The sequence below is a fragment of the Sciurus vulgaris genome (genome assembly GCF_902686455.1).
Source record: "Sciurus vulgaris genome assembly, chromosome: 12".
In the NCBI taxonomy this organism is placed as follows: Eukaryota; Metazoa; Chordata; class Mammalia; order Rodentia; family Sciuridae; genus Sciurus; species Sciurus vulgaris.
In genome coordinates this window covers 99,333,202-99,346,470 of record NC_136473.1, presented here as the reverse complement: position 1 = coordinate 99,346,470, position 13,269 = coordinate 99,333,202, and the positions used below count along the sequence as shown (strand labels likewise).

General features: G+C 45.9%; 1 protein-coding gene across 4 annotated transcripts in view; it reads left to right on the top strand.

Moving 5' to 3' along the window:
• The first annotated feature begins 1,296 nt into the window (after window positions 1–1,296).
• NPL (N-acetylneuraminate pyruvate lyase) overlaps window positions 1,297–13,269 on the top strand; it is a 34,034-nt gene continuing 22,061 nt past the window's right edge. The window contains exons 1-2 of one of the 4 annotated variants that reach the window (XM_079108045.1): window positions 1,297–1,453; window positions 5,271–5,354. In XM_079108045.1, the coding sequence (XP_078964171.1) occupies window positions 5,287–5,354 (68 nt within the window). In that variant the 5' untranslated portion in view covers window positions 1,297–1,453; window positions 5,271–5,286. Of the gene's footprint in view, window positions 1,572–1,988; window positions 3,682–5,270; window positions 5,355–13,269 lie in introns of those variants that run through there. The other 3 variants (XM_079108043.1, XM_079108044.1, XM_079108042.1) reach the window with 3 other exon arrangements.

Genomic DNA, 13,269 nt, shown 5'->3' with positions numbered 1-13,269 from the left:
CATACGCAGATATGACATAATGGATCCCACTAATAGGTATAATTGTGATGGCAAAACCAGACCAGGTTGTGAAATGAAATGACAAAAACGTTATGGTAAGAGACCAATGCCTGGGGAAGGGGTCAGTTCCGCTCTCTCTCTGACTTTCTCGAGGAAGCCTAAATTACCATGGTTCCCTACCTTTTGGATTGTCAATAACTGGCCTGAGTCTGAATACTCCCTCCGGAAATGTAATAGATGCATGTGAAAAAAGCCCTTTCTTCTTATCTGTTTCTGTGAACATGCTTTGTGTTCGAGACCCTGCACAGGCCTTCAGCCTGCATAGATTAGGAATTTTTTTTTTTTTTAAGAGGAAATAACCCCAATGATAGGACAGGTCTAAGGTGACATTAAATAACCTATAATATTATGAGAAACTGTCCATCAGGGGCTCAGAATTTGGAGTTTTTGTTTTCCTCTGGGTCACGGGCGTAAAATAAAGTTTGGAGTTCTCCTCTCCGAGTGCTGCTTGCTGCTTCTCGACCAGTCTGTCTCCCGCAACATAATTATAACCTACTATTAAAAAAAAAAAAAAAAATGCTGAAGCTGTAGCTCAGTGGTTAAGAGCTGTTTAGCAAGGTGGGGTCTTAGATTCCGTCCCCAGTGGTGACTGCATTCACAAGTACTCTTCCTGACATTTCTGCAAGTAGAGACATTTTATTAAAAAAAAAAAAAAAAAGTTTCCCTTTCAAAACTCTTTCAATTGTTCTCCAGACTGCACCAGAAAAGCTTCTGCATTAGTAGCTAATCCATTTTTTAAATCCGGTCATCTTTTTTCCCCAGGACAGCCGCTGCCAGGCTGGGGCAGCGGCGGGGCCTGAAGAGCCAGGCCCGATGGGCAGTGGGGTTCTGGGCAGGCTGGGTAAACAGCAGCCGGAACCTCGCACCCGAGGCCCGCAACACCAGTTCCTGCAGAAACTGGGCTGGGGAAGGAAAGCTAAGGCCCAGGAGCCCCAGAGGCGTCGGCGAGCGGCACGGGCCGGGTGCCGAGGTGCAGGCAGAGGATCGGTGCGCCCCGCGCCCCCCGCCGCAGGTCGGAGGCTTCTCCTCCCGGCGCCCGCCTGGGCGCAGACGGCATTTCAGGGCCCGGTTCAGGCCACCCGCGCGGAGGAGGCGACCCAGGCGCCACACCGTCTCGCGGTTTCGCGCCCCCGGGCTGCTGGCCGCGGGCGGGGGCGTGGAACTACAACCCCCAGGCGCCCGGGCGCGGCACGTGGCCCTGCGCCCGCGGCCTTAAAGAGCGCGTCCGGAGCAGCTCGGCTGCAAGACCGGCGGGCGCAGGGCGGCGAGCAGCTTGCGGTCCTGCCCAGGAGCGCGGGGGTCGGCGAGACCTGGCCACCCCCGAGCCCAGAGGAAGCAGATACGCTGGGGGATGCAGCGGAGGAAGTGTGAATGCGACACCCTCCCGGCCCGGGCAAGTGTCACTTTTCCCCCAGGCTTCTGTAAGGACCGCGTAGTCGGGTCCCCAAGGATCCTTGTCGCCAGATGATCAGTTACCCTGCCGTGGGAAGGGATTTTGACGATTATATGTGGTACATGAAAAATTGATTTTCTGTCTTTTGTTTTTCCAAGTATCTCTATTTCTTCTTCTCCAAGTATTTATTTCTCTCGAGTCATCCTCCTTGGGCAAAGCTAGATTCTCTCCCCTTCCTCTTTTTAAAATCATATAAATATATATATATATATATATATTTTTTTTTTTTTTTTTTGAAACTTTGCCTTTCTCTAGAAAATTTTGACTTAAGCAGCTTGAGTTCTTGGCGGCGTTCTTAACTGTGGATACAGGTGGAAGATTTCAACTGCCTACCCCCTCCCCAGTGTTTCAATAATTGTAGTCTCAATTCACATTAAGCCTTGGCTGGAGGACATTTTTACCATTTGCTCTTGATTTAAAAAAAAAAAAAAAAAAACTGAAGAATTTGAAAGGATAACATTCCCAAGTGTATTTTGAAAATATTGATCATCCTGTGTTCAAACTCTTTCTATAGGATTTTAACCCTTCACAGAGCCAGCAAACTTTCTTTCTTTAGTGCATTGCTCTCTGCAAAGATAAAAAGTTTTTAAGCTGTTCCTACACCCACATGGCTTGTAGTGGAGAAGAGAAACCCAAACTACCCTGCTTGTAACTCTGTCATGAGGTTTTTGTGAAAAGCAAGTGTTGGGGAAAGTTCTGAAGGTTAAGAAATAATTTTCAGCTGGCAGGATCAGGGAGTTCGCTGGCTTTTTAAAAGTGAGTTTTAAAGGTAGCTAAACTGAGGGAATTGCAGTGGCAGTACCTTGGGGAAAGGCTAGCAGGACAGACCTCAGGAAGCCACAGGGAGCAGTTCATACATTTGGCTGTTTACTGCACTGTAGGGACAGGCCAGGGTGTCGGCCCCAGGAATGTCCCCATTACTGGAGGATCAATCTGGCAGCCCCTGTGGGATGAAGGAGACAGTGGAGGTTAGGACTCCCAAAGCCCCATGTTTTGAACTCGTCATACTGCATTTAAGTGGTAATTAATTTGATTTCTTTCAACTAAAGATAGAGCTGCCAATCAAGCTTCTGATCATCCCAAGAATTTTAGTATTACTAAGAAACAAATGCAGCCCTAAGCAGATCCTGGAAGTCTGTTTAACCTGAACCTACTGGTAGTGCTTGACTTAAGAGACTTTGGATGCTGACTTAAGCTCTCCGCCCTCCTATCACTTGAACCTCCTTGCTCTCTGATGGGCCCCGTGGGCCCAGGGTTCTGACCACTGGTCTAGATGAGAGGTAACAAGGGGTAAATCATGAGAAGGGCAGTAAAGGAGAGAAAGAATTGCCAAAGGAAAAGCAAAACTAAAATGCCTTAGTTCCTGAATAGACAGGAGTAGAGAGGCTTGAAGAGGAGACGCCAGCAGAGTGGACGTAACTGGGAAAGTAGAGCTGGAAAAGATGGCTTGCTGCCATCTTATGCCCATCAGGCAAGACTTCTGGAGGGCACAGAACATGTACTAGCTGTGTGCCTGGCACTGTTGTCAAGTTACAAGAATTAACAGTTAATTTCTCAACTACCCTCTGAAACATATCCCCCTTTACAGAAGGGTAACTAAGCCCAGAGAGGTGATGTAAAAGGTCAAAGGTCACCCAGCTGTTAAGTGGTGGCACCAGGGTGCAGATCCATGAAGTTTGACTCCAATGCTGGCCCTGTAACCCCTCTACTAAAAGAAACAGAGGAGGAAAGTGTTTAGGGGACAAATGGCAGGCCCACTCTGAGAATCTTGAGTTAATTTGCTCGTAGGAGCGCCTGCCCGGTGAAGATATACAGCAGGCATGGTGTCTCACTCATGTGATTCTTGATGTTTCTCTAGCGTAGATGGGGCCTCCCAGGTTCAGAGGCCAAATGACCTGCCCATAGTAACAAAGATGGTCATAGGAGGCCCAAGGATTAGAGCCACATCTTGTGATTCCTTGTCTTGTGTTTTCCCTGTGGATCAGGTGATTATATTTATCTTTATAAACTTCCAACATGGTTTAGTCTCAGATTTTAACTAGGAAATGTCGGAGAAGCCTAGTATCCTGTCAGTCATTGCCCTTCAGCACTGAGGAGCTCTGCACAAAGGCTTTATGCGTGGTGTCAGAAGCAAGTCTTATTGGAAACATGTCAGTTTGCAAGGAAAGGTATGTTGGCTTGTCACAAAAGCAGTTAGTGTTAGTGTTTCTCAAGGGCTCACCTGAGCTAGGACTCTTGAGGGGTAGAGAAAAAGTAGATGCAGTCTCTTCCAGGAATTTATTCTCATACATGGGGAGATGAAGTTCACAGTTACAAGATCAGCAGACATAATGGGTTTATTCAGAATTAAGTACTATATTATCTGGGTCAGATCTCAGTGTAGTGGCATTGGATTTTTTTTTTTTTTTTATTGTAAACAAATGGGATACATGTTGTTTCAATTTGTACATGGAGTAACAGCATACCATTTGCAAATTCATATATTTACATAGAGTAATGATGTTTGATTCATTGTTATTTTTTTCCTTCCCCCCACCCCTCCCACCTCTCTTTTCCCTCTATACAGACCCTCCTTCCTCCATTCTTGTCCCCCTCCCACCCCCCATTAAGTGTCATCATCCACTTATGGCATTGGATTTTTAATGTGCCTCAAATGTCAACTATAACACGTCCCCTCTTGTTGATCACTTGTATGTATCACTGTATTTACTAGAAGCCCACCGTTGTGTAATTGTCACAAAATACTATCTGATTATTGTTTGTTTATTTTTTTTCTTGGATTTTAGACATTGTGTGTATGGCTTCAAATTGCATTTGTGACTCTTCATGTCTTATACCTCAAAAAAATAATGTGTCTGTAACTAGCAAGAGGCAGAGCTTAGGGTTGAAGCCGGCAGTCTACCTGCGGAACCCGAGCAGTAGGCTCCGTGTCTCCTACACCCATTACAGACAGCTGCACTCAGCCAATGGAAGGGTCCTTTGGCTGCCGAGAGTGTGGGGTTGACTCAGCAGTGAGTGTCGCCTCCAGGAAGCCATCCTCCTGCTGCAGTCTGAGCACCTCGTTCATTCATCTGCCCGCGTAGTTATCACTTGGAAATGGGTGTCAAGCAGAGGGCTCAAGGCAGTGGGGGGGGGGGGGGGAAGGCCAATGGAACATTCCATTCCATGGAAGTCTGCTGCAGCTGGAAAGAGAGAGGTGAATATGTGGTTTACTGTCTTATTAAAACGCGGAAGACTGGGCAAGACTGGTCAAAATTGGAATCTGAAAGGATAGTTAGGCAAATCTAACTGAAGATAGTTAAATCACACTGAAACCTGAAGACCAGAAGTGCTGGTTTTAGGTGAGACTCCAGTTTAAAAGAATGAAGACACAGAGAAAGAAAAGAGGATTCTTTTTTCTGAACATATTTCAATTTTAGTAATATAATTCTTTATAGGTTTTTCTTACCTGTGTTGGGTTGCAGTTCTCTCTTGGGTCTGTTGTTATTGACCCGAGCCACTGAGGTTTTGGATTGCCTGGGTCATCTAGAGTCAGGCACCTTCCAGGCGGGATCTTCCCAAGCCCACCGCCCTCTCCTTGATTTTGAAGTTCTCTCCTCACTAGAACTAATCTCTAAAATTTTACATTCTGTCACTTGCTTAGTGTGCTTGTAAGCATATTTTACAGCTCTAAACCAGGAATGGACTTTGCCTGGGAGTCTTGTCATTAATTGACATTCCTCAAAGAAAGAGAGGAATGACATTGTGTGTTTTCCAGACATTCCAGCCGCTCAATGGCCTCCCCAAAGAAGAAACTTCAGGGTCTCGTTGCTGCAACGATCACACCAATGACTGAGAACGGGTAACTATCTTTTGGGACCTATCAGGGATCTGCTTTCATCCAACTGAAAAGGAGGGAAACTCTCTCCAACGGCCATGACTTAGGCCCTGCGCCTCTGGGGGTGCCCTTGCCAAATGGCAGCTTCTGTGAGTTGTCCCTCTTCACTGTCTCTGACCCCCAAGTCAGGAAAGGGCTTTCGATATCACTGTGCAGAAAGGGAGAAGCAAAGAAATGGCAGCTTGCTTGCCCCAGGGTCTGTAGCTCCACTAGGCAGTCTCCTACAAGTTCACCACAGCCCTGGCTTTCCCACGTTGGGCCAGTAGAACTGGATGGGAAGAATCCCATTTCAGCACAATTTGGCATCAAGCACTTTTCTGGCCACTTGGGGGGTCCTGTCCCTAGATGTCTGCATGGTGCACGATTCATCCAGGCTATTTAGGGAGGTGGGCGTCACCCAGCGACAGAGAACACGTTTGGCAAGGCAAGTATGAGGCCCTGGGTTGGCGCCCCAGCAGCTCAGACTTGATGAAATAACCCCTGTTGAAGGTGGAAGGGTGTCTGCAAAAGGGGGCGTGGGCAGGCTTACAGTCTCATCAATATTGATTAAATACTGGGAGGGAAGGAGCAGGAGCACACAATTGGGGCACAGTCATCTCCAAGCCAGCATTTCGCTTCCAGGTGAATATGGTAGCAGTCCCTTTGCACGATTCTACGATGACCATGTGCTGCAGGTGACTGACCATTCGCGATATACACTCCTCTTTTTGATCTGTCTGAGGTGGCCAGCACCAAAACAGTCAGAATTCTGATTTTTTCTCTTTTAATTCCTCCTTTCTTCCTCTATAAAAAAATAATAACAGACATCATAGAATGATGAGCATTAAATGAGATAATCCATACAACAGTGCCTAGCACAGGGTCAGTAATTTGAACTTTTATTACAAAGAAGATAAGGGCCAGAGGAAGATGAGCTGTTTAGAATACCTTTTTTTAAAAAAAAAAAAACCTTCATCCCTGGTGTTTTCTTGCTGAATTTGTGGACCTTAACTTTACCCCTTTAAAGTGGATGACATCTCTTATGACTTTTACTATCCTCAAAGTTGGCCACATCACACTTCTCCGTGAGATCACTATATCCCAAAATATCTGGCTTCTAGATCCATACCAAAAAAAAAATCCATCCTCACTGGATCTAACTTGCTGAGGTGGCTTTTAGATTAGTCAACTGGTGAATAACAGTTCCCCCCATTACTTCTCCCTTTCCACAAGTCCTCAGAAAGACTGAAGTCAGCTGTTTGTCAGTGCATCAGCCATTTGCTGGGCAGATAAAGCAGAAGGCACATGATGCCTGAGTTTCCTGGAAAGAGCAGGATCCTCTCTGTAAGCCGAAAACACTCCATCTGGTCTGTGCTACTTTAACCTTTGAAAAAGAACCTGGTTAGCCTGGAAGTGGCTCCTTGAAACTGTCTTCCTTGCTTATCTCTGTCCCCTGCGCATGTCGGTGTGTGCTTCTGCCTATTCAGCTGTTTCCCTGGAAGCCCCGGTCCCCTGTGCTAGAGATAACTAAAAGGACTCTGCTTTTCTGGATCCTTTCCCATTTCTCAGTCTTCTGACCCTGTTACCTCCGTTTCACCATTTCTTTTCTTTTTTTTTTTTTTAATCAGGTCTTCTTTTCTCTACCAGGAACCTCACTTTCCTGAAATGAAAAAAGAATGCTTTCTTTATAGGAGACGTCTAAGAATTAAATAATATAAGTTTCAAGCCAGACTCGGTGACTCAGAAGGCAGCAAGAGGAGGGTCACAAACTCCAGGCCAGCCTCAAGTCTTAGCAAGACCCTGTCTTGAACTAAAAAAATAGGAGAGACTGGGGTGTGACTCTGTAGGTTCAATCCCCAGTGCCTGGGAGTGTGGGGGGAGGAGTTCGACCACATTATCTCTAAGACCCTTTCTGACTCTTGAGTCCACCCTGTGGGCAGTACTCAGAATACGTCATTAGCCATATTGTGAGTATCGTCCTTTAGTAAGACTATAAAGCAGCTGTGACCCCAGTCCATTCTCCACCCTGCAGCCCAGTGAGCTTCCTAGTACATAAATCTGAGGTCTCCTTTTTAGGAATCTGTTGACTTCCTTTTGTTGAAGCCCTGCCTTTCATTCTGTGGCCTAGGGACCAGTTGCTCCAGTGTCACATAGGAACTTAGTCAGAAGGCAGGATCTCAGAACCTACCACCTACCACTGAACCAGGACCTGCATTTTACCAAGTGGTCCCAGATGATTCTTTAGTGCCTTGAAGTCTGAGATGAACTGGTCTAAAGGTTAAAGCCCAGACTCCCTGGAATGACAGAGGAGGTCCTTCATAATCTACCTGTCATTTCTATTTCGTCATGACTGTTGCCCTAAACACATCAAAGCCTTTCTTCCCTTCCAGGCTTCCTGCCTTTGTGCATCTGCTTCCTGTCTCTCTCCTCTCTCTACTCTGCTTGAGTGTTTCCATTTACGCATCGAAAACATGGAGGGGCTGCCAGACAAACCACAAGCCTGTAATCCCATCAACTCAGGAGGCTGAGGCAGGAGGATCATGAGTTCAAAGCCAGCCTCAGCAAAAGTGAGGCACTAAGCAACTTAGTGAGACCCTGTCTCTAAATAAAATACAAGATAGGGCTGGGGATATGGCTCAGTGGTTGAGTGCCCCTAAGTTCAATCCCCAGTACCCCCCCAAAATAAATAAATAAATAAAACATTGCAGGGCAAAAGAAAATTTTCCCCTCTTCCCTGAAGGTTTGAGTCTTTAATTCTGTCAAAATAAACTGGCAACAGATTTAAAAAAAGAAAAGCATGCAAATTTGTTTAATGTGCACACATGCACAGGAGTCATTCCAAATATGAAAGTCAAAGAAAAGCCAGGTGACTGGAGGTTGAAATATCCTCTTCACAGTGGAGAGGGAATTGGGATTGCAGGCACTTTTAGAGGAAGAGTAAGTTGTTTTTGTTTTTGTTTTTCCTGAGAAATAAATGGGCCCAAAAAGTGGACAGTAGTTCATAAATGGTTTTGGGGGTTTGGTTTTGTTTTCTTTTCTGGAAACTGAATGACAGGGAAGAACAGACAGGAGCTTGTGACCGTGTTTTGGTATGGTGACGTTCCCACTTTTTCTTCTGGCAGTGTGAGCTTAATATTCCCTGGTCAGTAAGGTTTCACACAGGAGATGAAAGTGGAGTTAGGTTCCTTCTGGTAAGAAGGTCAGAGTGCCCCCCCCCCCCCCCCCCCCCCCCCCCCCCCCGTGCCTGGGGAAGGAGCAGGAGGTCAGAAAGTGCATGGTTGTGAGCCTGGTCCTACATGCCTTTAGCCTCCCTCAGTTCAGAGTACTCAGCACACCAAAGCTCATATGCTGGGCACGTTTCCCAGCCCAGCACTGTCCTTGGGGAATTCTCCGCTCCCCTAGAAAGACCTAGAGGATCCTCCCTGGTATCCCCTGCCGCCCTGGGCACACCTTTCTGCATAGCATCAGAGATACATCCTGCTGTTGTGCCTTACTCAACAGGTATTCACTGAGTGCCACACAACAGGTAAGAACTGGGCATGTGTCTTACTTATTTTGTATCTCCAGCATCTAGTGGCATCGGGGTAGGTGTTGTTTCGTGAGTGAACATGCTTTGGAAATGACTGATACCAATAGTCAAGAGAAAGAAAGAGAAGCAGCTCACGTTGATTGAGTAGATCCCCTGTGTCTTTCTTCATCCTGGGTATTTTTATTTATGTGTTGTAGTGTAATTCTGACAACGAATCTGTGAGGGATCTCTCTCCACCCCACCCCTCTTTCTCTCTCTCTTCCCCCCTCCCCCCGCTTTTTTTTTTGTACCAGGGATTGAATCCAGGGGTCCAAAACCACTGAGCCACATCCCCAGCCCTTTTTATTTTTTATTTTGAGACAGGGTCTCACTAAGTTGCTTATTGCCTCACTAAATTGCTGAGACTGGCTTTGAATTTGCAATCCTCCTGCCTCAGCCTTCTGACCTGCTGGGAATACAGGCACGCACCAGCACACTGACTTACATTTTATTCAGAGACAGGGTCTCAATAAATTGCTTAGGGCCTCACAAAGTTGAAGCCAGCTTTGAACTCACAATCCTCCTACCTCTGACTCCCGAGCTGCTGGGATTATTGGCATGTGCCACTGTATCTCTATTTTTGCAGTTAAAGATGCTGCAGACTTTAAAAATGAAAGATGAGCATGCTTGCCCAAGCCACATAGCTGAAAATCAGGTCTTTCTCCACCATCCCACCCATTATCCAAACATTTCTTTTTCTTTCTTTGTTTTTTTTTTTTCAGTGCTAGCGACTGAACCCAGGATTTTGCACATGCCAGACAAGTGTTCCACCACTGAGCTGCACCCTCAGGCCCCAGCTTCATTTTTAACAGGAAAAAGACACTTGCCTTCCTTAGTTGCTTCAAGAAATCACCTTTTGGGCTGGGATTATGGCTCAGTGGTAGAGCACTTGCCTCACATGTGTGAGGTACTGGGTTTAATTCTCAGCACCACATATGAATAAATAAAATAAAGATCTATTAACAACTAAAAAAAATTTTTTAAAAATCGCCTTTTCCTTTGGGCAAGTACACAGTCATTAGAACCACAAGTCCATTTCAAATTGGCAAAAATATCAAGAAAAAAGTTGCATTTCTCCCTCAGATGCCCTTGGCAACACCGTGGGAATCTTTATAGCACCCTCTCGTAAGACAAACCTGTTAGCCCTGTTGGAAAAAGCCTGACCTGCTGGGGTTGGAGTCGCATCCATTACTGTCTTTTTAAAGTGTTGGGGAGGCCAAAGGACCAGCCTGCCAGAACAGAACATTTCCCACCTCCTGCAGGGTGGAACAGCTTGGTCCCTGCGTGCTTCTCTGCCCAAGAAGTTTTGGAGCAGCCATGTCGTTATTTTGCCAAGGGCTCATGTAACTTCTCTCTGCTCTTGAATGTGAGAGTTATGTATAAAAGCAAAAGAAAATGGAAGTCCAGTTTTCTGATAACGCATGCCCCATCATACCAGTTCTATTGATTCTGTCTTGTCCAGGTGACCATCTTTCATGGTGTGTCATATGCCAGAGAGGAAGCAAATGCCATCAGGGATTTCACTCTAAAAAGCTGCTTCAGAACAGTTGTCCTAACCCTTGTGCCCAGAGAGTAAAGCTGTGTAGCATCTGCATGCAGTTTCACACTCAGCCATTCTGGGCCTCAGTTTGTGGTGAAAATAACTCGATAGGAGTTCCTTCCTCTTATATAGTTTGGATAAAATCAATGTCTAAGAATAGAAGATTAAATTTCGTTCATAAAATGGACTGTTGTATGGCCAGGATAGTAACAGAATATCTAAAAATTTGGAGACTGCTCCATTTAGAATGTTAAGTGAAAAATATTATAAAATGATTTATAATAAGGTTATATAAGAAAATAATATGCTGTGTATATGTGAATATAAAAATGACAAACTAAGAGGAATCATCTCCAGGGAAATGCCAAGTAGGGTTTCTTTTTTCCTTTTTGATTGCATTTGCTTTCTAAAATAATCTGTATAGCCTCTGGACTAGGGGGGAAACATTAAGCACTTTTATTTTTTTTTAAATATCATGGAGGGCTGGGGAGATAGCTCAGCTGGTAGAGTGCTTGCCTCGTAAGCGTAAGGCCCTGGGTTCAATCCCCAACACTGAAAAAAAAAAAAAAAAAATGGAGCCAGCTGTAGTAGTGCACACCTATAATCCCAGAGACTTAGGAGGCTAAGGCAGGAGGATCATAGGTTTGAGGCCAGCCTCAGTAACTTAGCAAGACCCTATCTCAAAATAAAATATTAGAAAAGGACCAGGGATGTAGCTTAGTGGTAAAATGCCACTGTGTTCAATCCCCAGTACCACTAAGTAATCAATCAATCAATCAGTCATGGACCTAAAGCAAAGAATCTGCAACCACAGGGATTGAAAGACGGCAACCTGGGGTTGAGGATGAGAATGGCAACAGCAAGCATGGATTCAGGTCTGGGCCGCTGTCCCCAGGTGTCTAGCGATAAGGTGTATTTTCAGGTGCACAGTCTGAGAAGGGGTATCACAGCCTTCTCAGGTGCACTGACGTGTGTCGCCTCACTTCTTTGAGCACCTCGCTCCAAATGCCCAGAAGTGAGGAAGAAAAATCGGTCTCATTTCTACCCTCTCTAGTGACTTCAGCCATGAAATTAGGCCTGGGTACCATAAGAAGGTAGTATAGAGAGGAAAACAGGGAAGGGGCAGTGTCCTCACAGAATGATTACCCTCATCCTGCCATTTGGGGCACCTCTGTGACAGATGTGAAAACAGCCCAGGGATGATTTCACCGGGCTTGAACTGCTGAGTCTCTGCCAGGGGCTGCACCTGCTGAGTCAGGCAGGGATTTGAAAGGACTGAGGTGGCCTGGGGAGCATCCAGGCCTCTGTTGACCCAGCACTGCTCTTCCCAGCTATGTGGAAATATAGCCCTGGCATTGTCAGATACCCTGGCTTTTACAGATAGTCATTTTTTTTAATAGGCAAAAAAAAAAAAAAAAAAATTTAACATTGTGAAAGTCATAGAATGCATTTAGAGGTCTCCCCTTTTCAACCTGTGGTCTCTAAGGCATTTGGTAGTTTCAAAAGGCCACAGGTCCAAGGATATTCTCTGGGCACTTCTGCCACTACCTTAGAAATTCTAACATTGATCCCCTTCCTGTAGGTTAGGGACATTTTGTAAGAAATAAAGTGTGCTTTCTACTTTCTCAACGGGTTAGGGACATTTTGTAAGAAATAAAGTGTGCTTTCTACTTTCTCAATGGGCCAGATAAGACATCATCCATCAGCCTCCCTAGCCTGAGGGAAATGTCAGGTGACATTGCCTCCAGCAAGGCCAGATGGACTGTGGGGAGGAGCTGGGTGAATGTAGGGGACACCTGATTCACTCAGGCCATAACAGTGTGAAGTTCACTGAGGAAAGAGACTTGGAGTTTCACATGCTGGCCTAGATCTGCCCAAGGGTACAGCCAACTCCCTAGAAAGAGGAAGACGTCAGGGTAGGGTCAGACAGATAGTAGCTCTCAAGAATGTTCAAGGAAGCCGGATGCTGTGGTGCACAGCTATAATCCTAGCCATTGGGGAGGCTGAGCCAGGAGGCTCACAAATTCAAGGCCAGACTCAGCAACTTGGCAAGGTCCCGAGAAACTTGGTTTAACCCTGTCTCAAAATAAAAAGGGTTGGACACCAGGCGTGGTGGTGCATCACGCCTGTAATTCCAGTGACTTGGGAGGCTGAAGCAGGAGGATCGCAGGTTTGAAGCCAGCTTCAGCAACTTAGCAAAGCTGTAAGCAAGGCCCTGTCTCGATAAAAAATAGAAATGACTGGGAATGTAAATGAGTGGCATAGCCCCACTGGGTTCAGTTCCCAGCACTAGGGGTGGGGGACTTGTTAGAGGGAAGGAAGAGCATCAGGTTTTGTCCTCATTCTTCTTCCAGACCCACTTTCTTCCCAGCCTCCCTCCTGGGGATTAATCAGCTCTTTTCTGAACACCCATACACTTAATTTTTGACTTGGTGCTTTTGTTTTCTTATTTTAATTAATTGTTGTTTTCTTATTTTAATTGTGTACACTATCTCCTTAAAATTTGAAAGCATCATGCAAATGAAAGTGTCCACGTGGCCACTTCTGTGCCCAGCCTGGCTTGAGCACCACCTTGGGTCAGGCACAGACGAGGGCAGGGAGGGGTACACAGGTACAGGCCAACCTCTGTGACCTTGAAACTGCGCTGAAGCACCAGTTTTCTGAGTAACAGGCTCAGCTCCACCTCGCTCTCCGCTCTCCAGTGGTCTCTGTGGGCAGTAGCTGCCTCTGTATCCTTTGCCTTTCCTATCTTTCCCTTTAATCTCACAGTCGGCGATTTTCTATTCAATCTC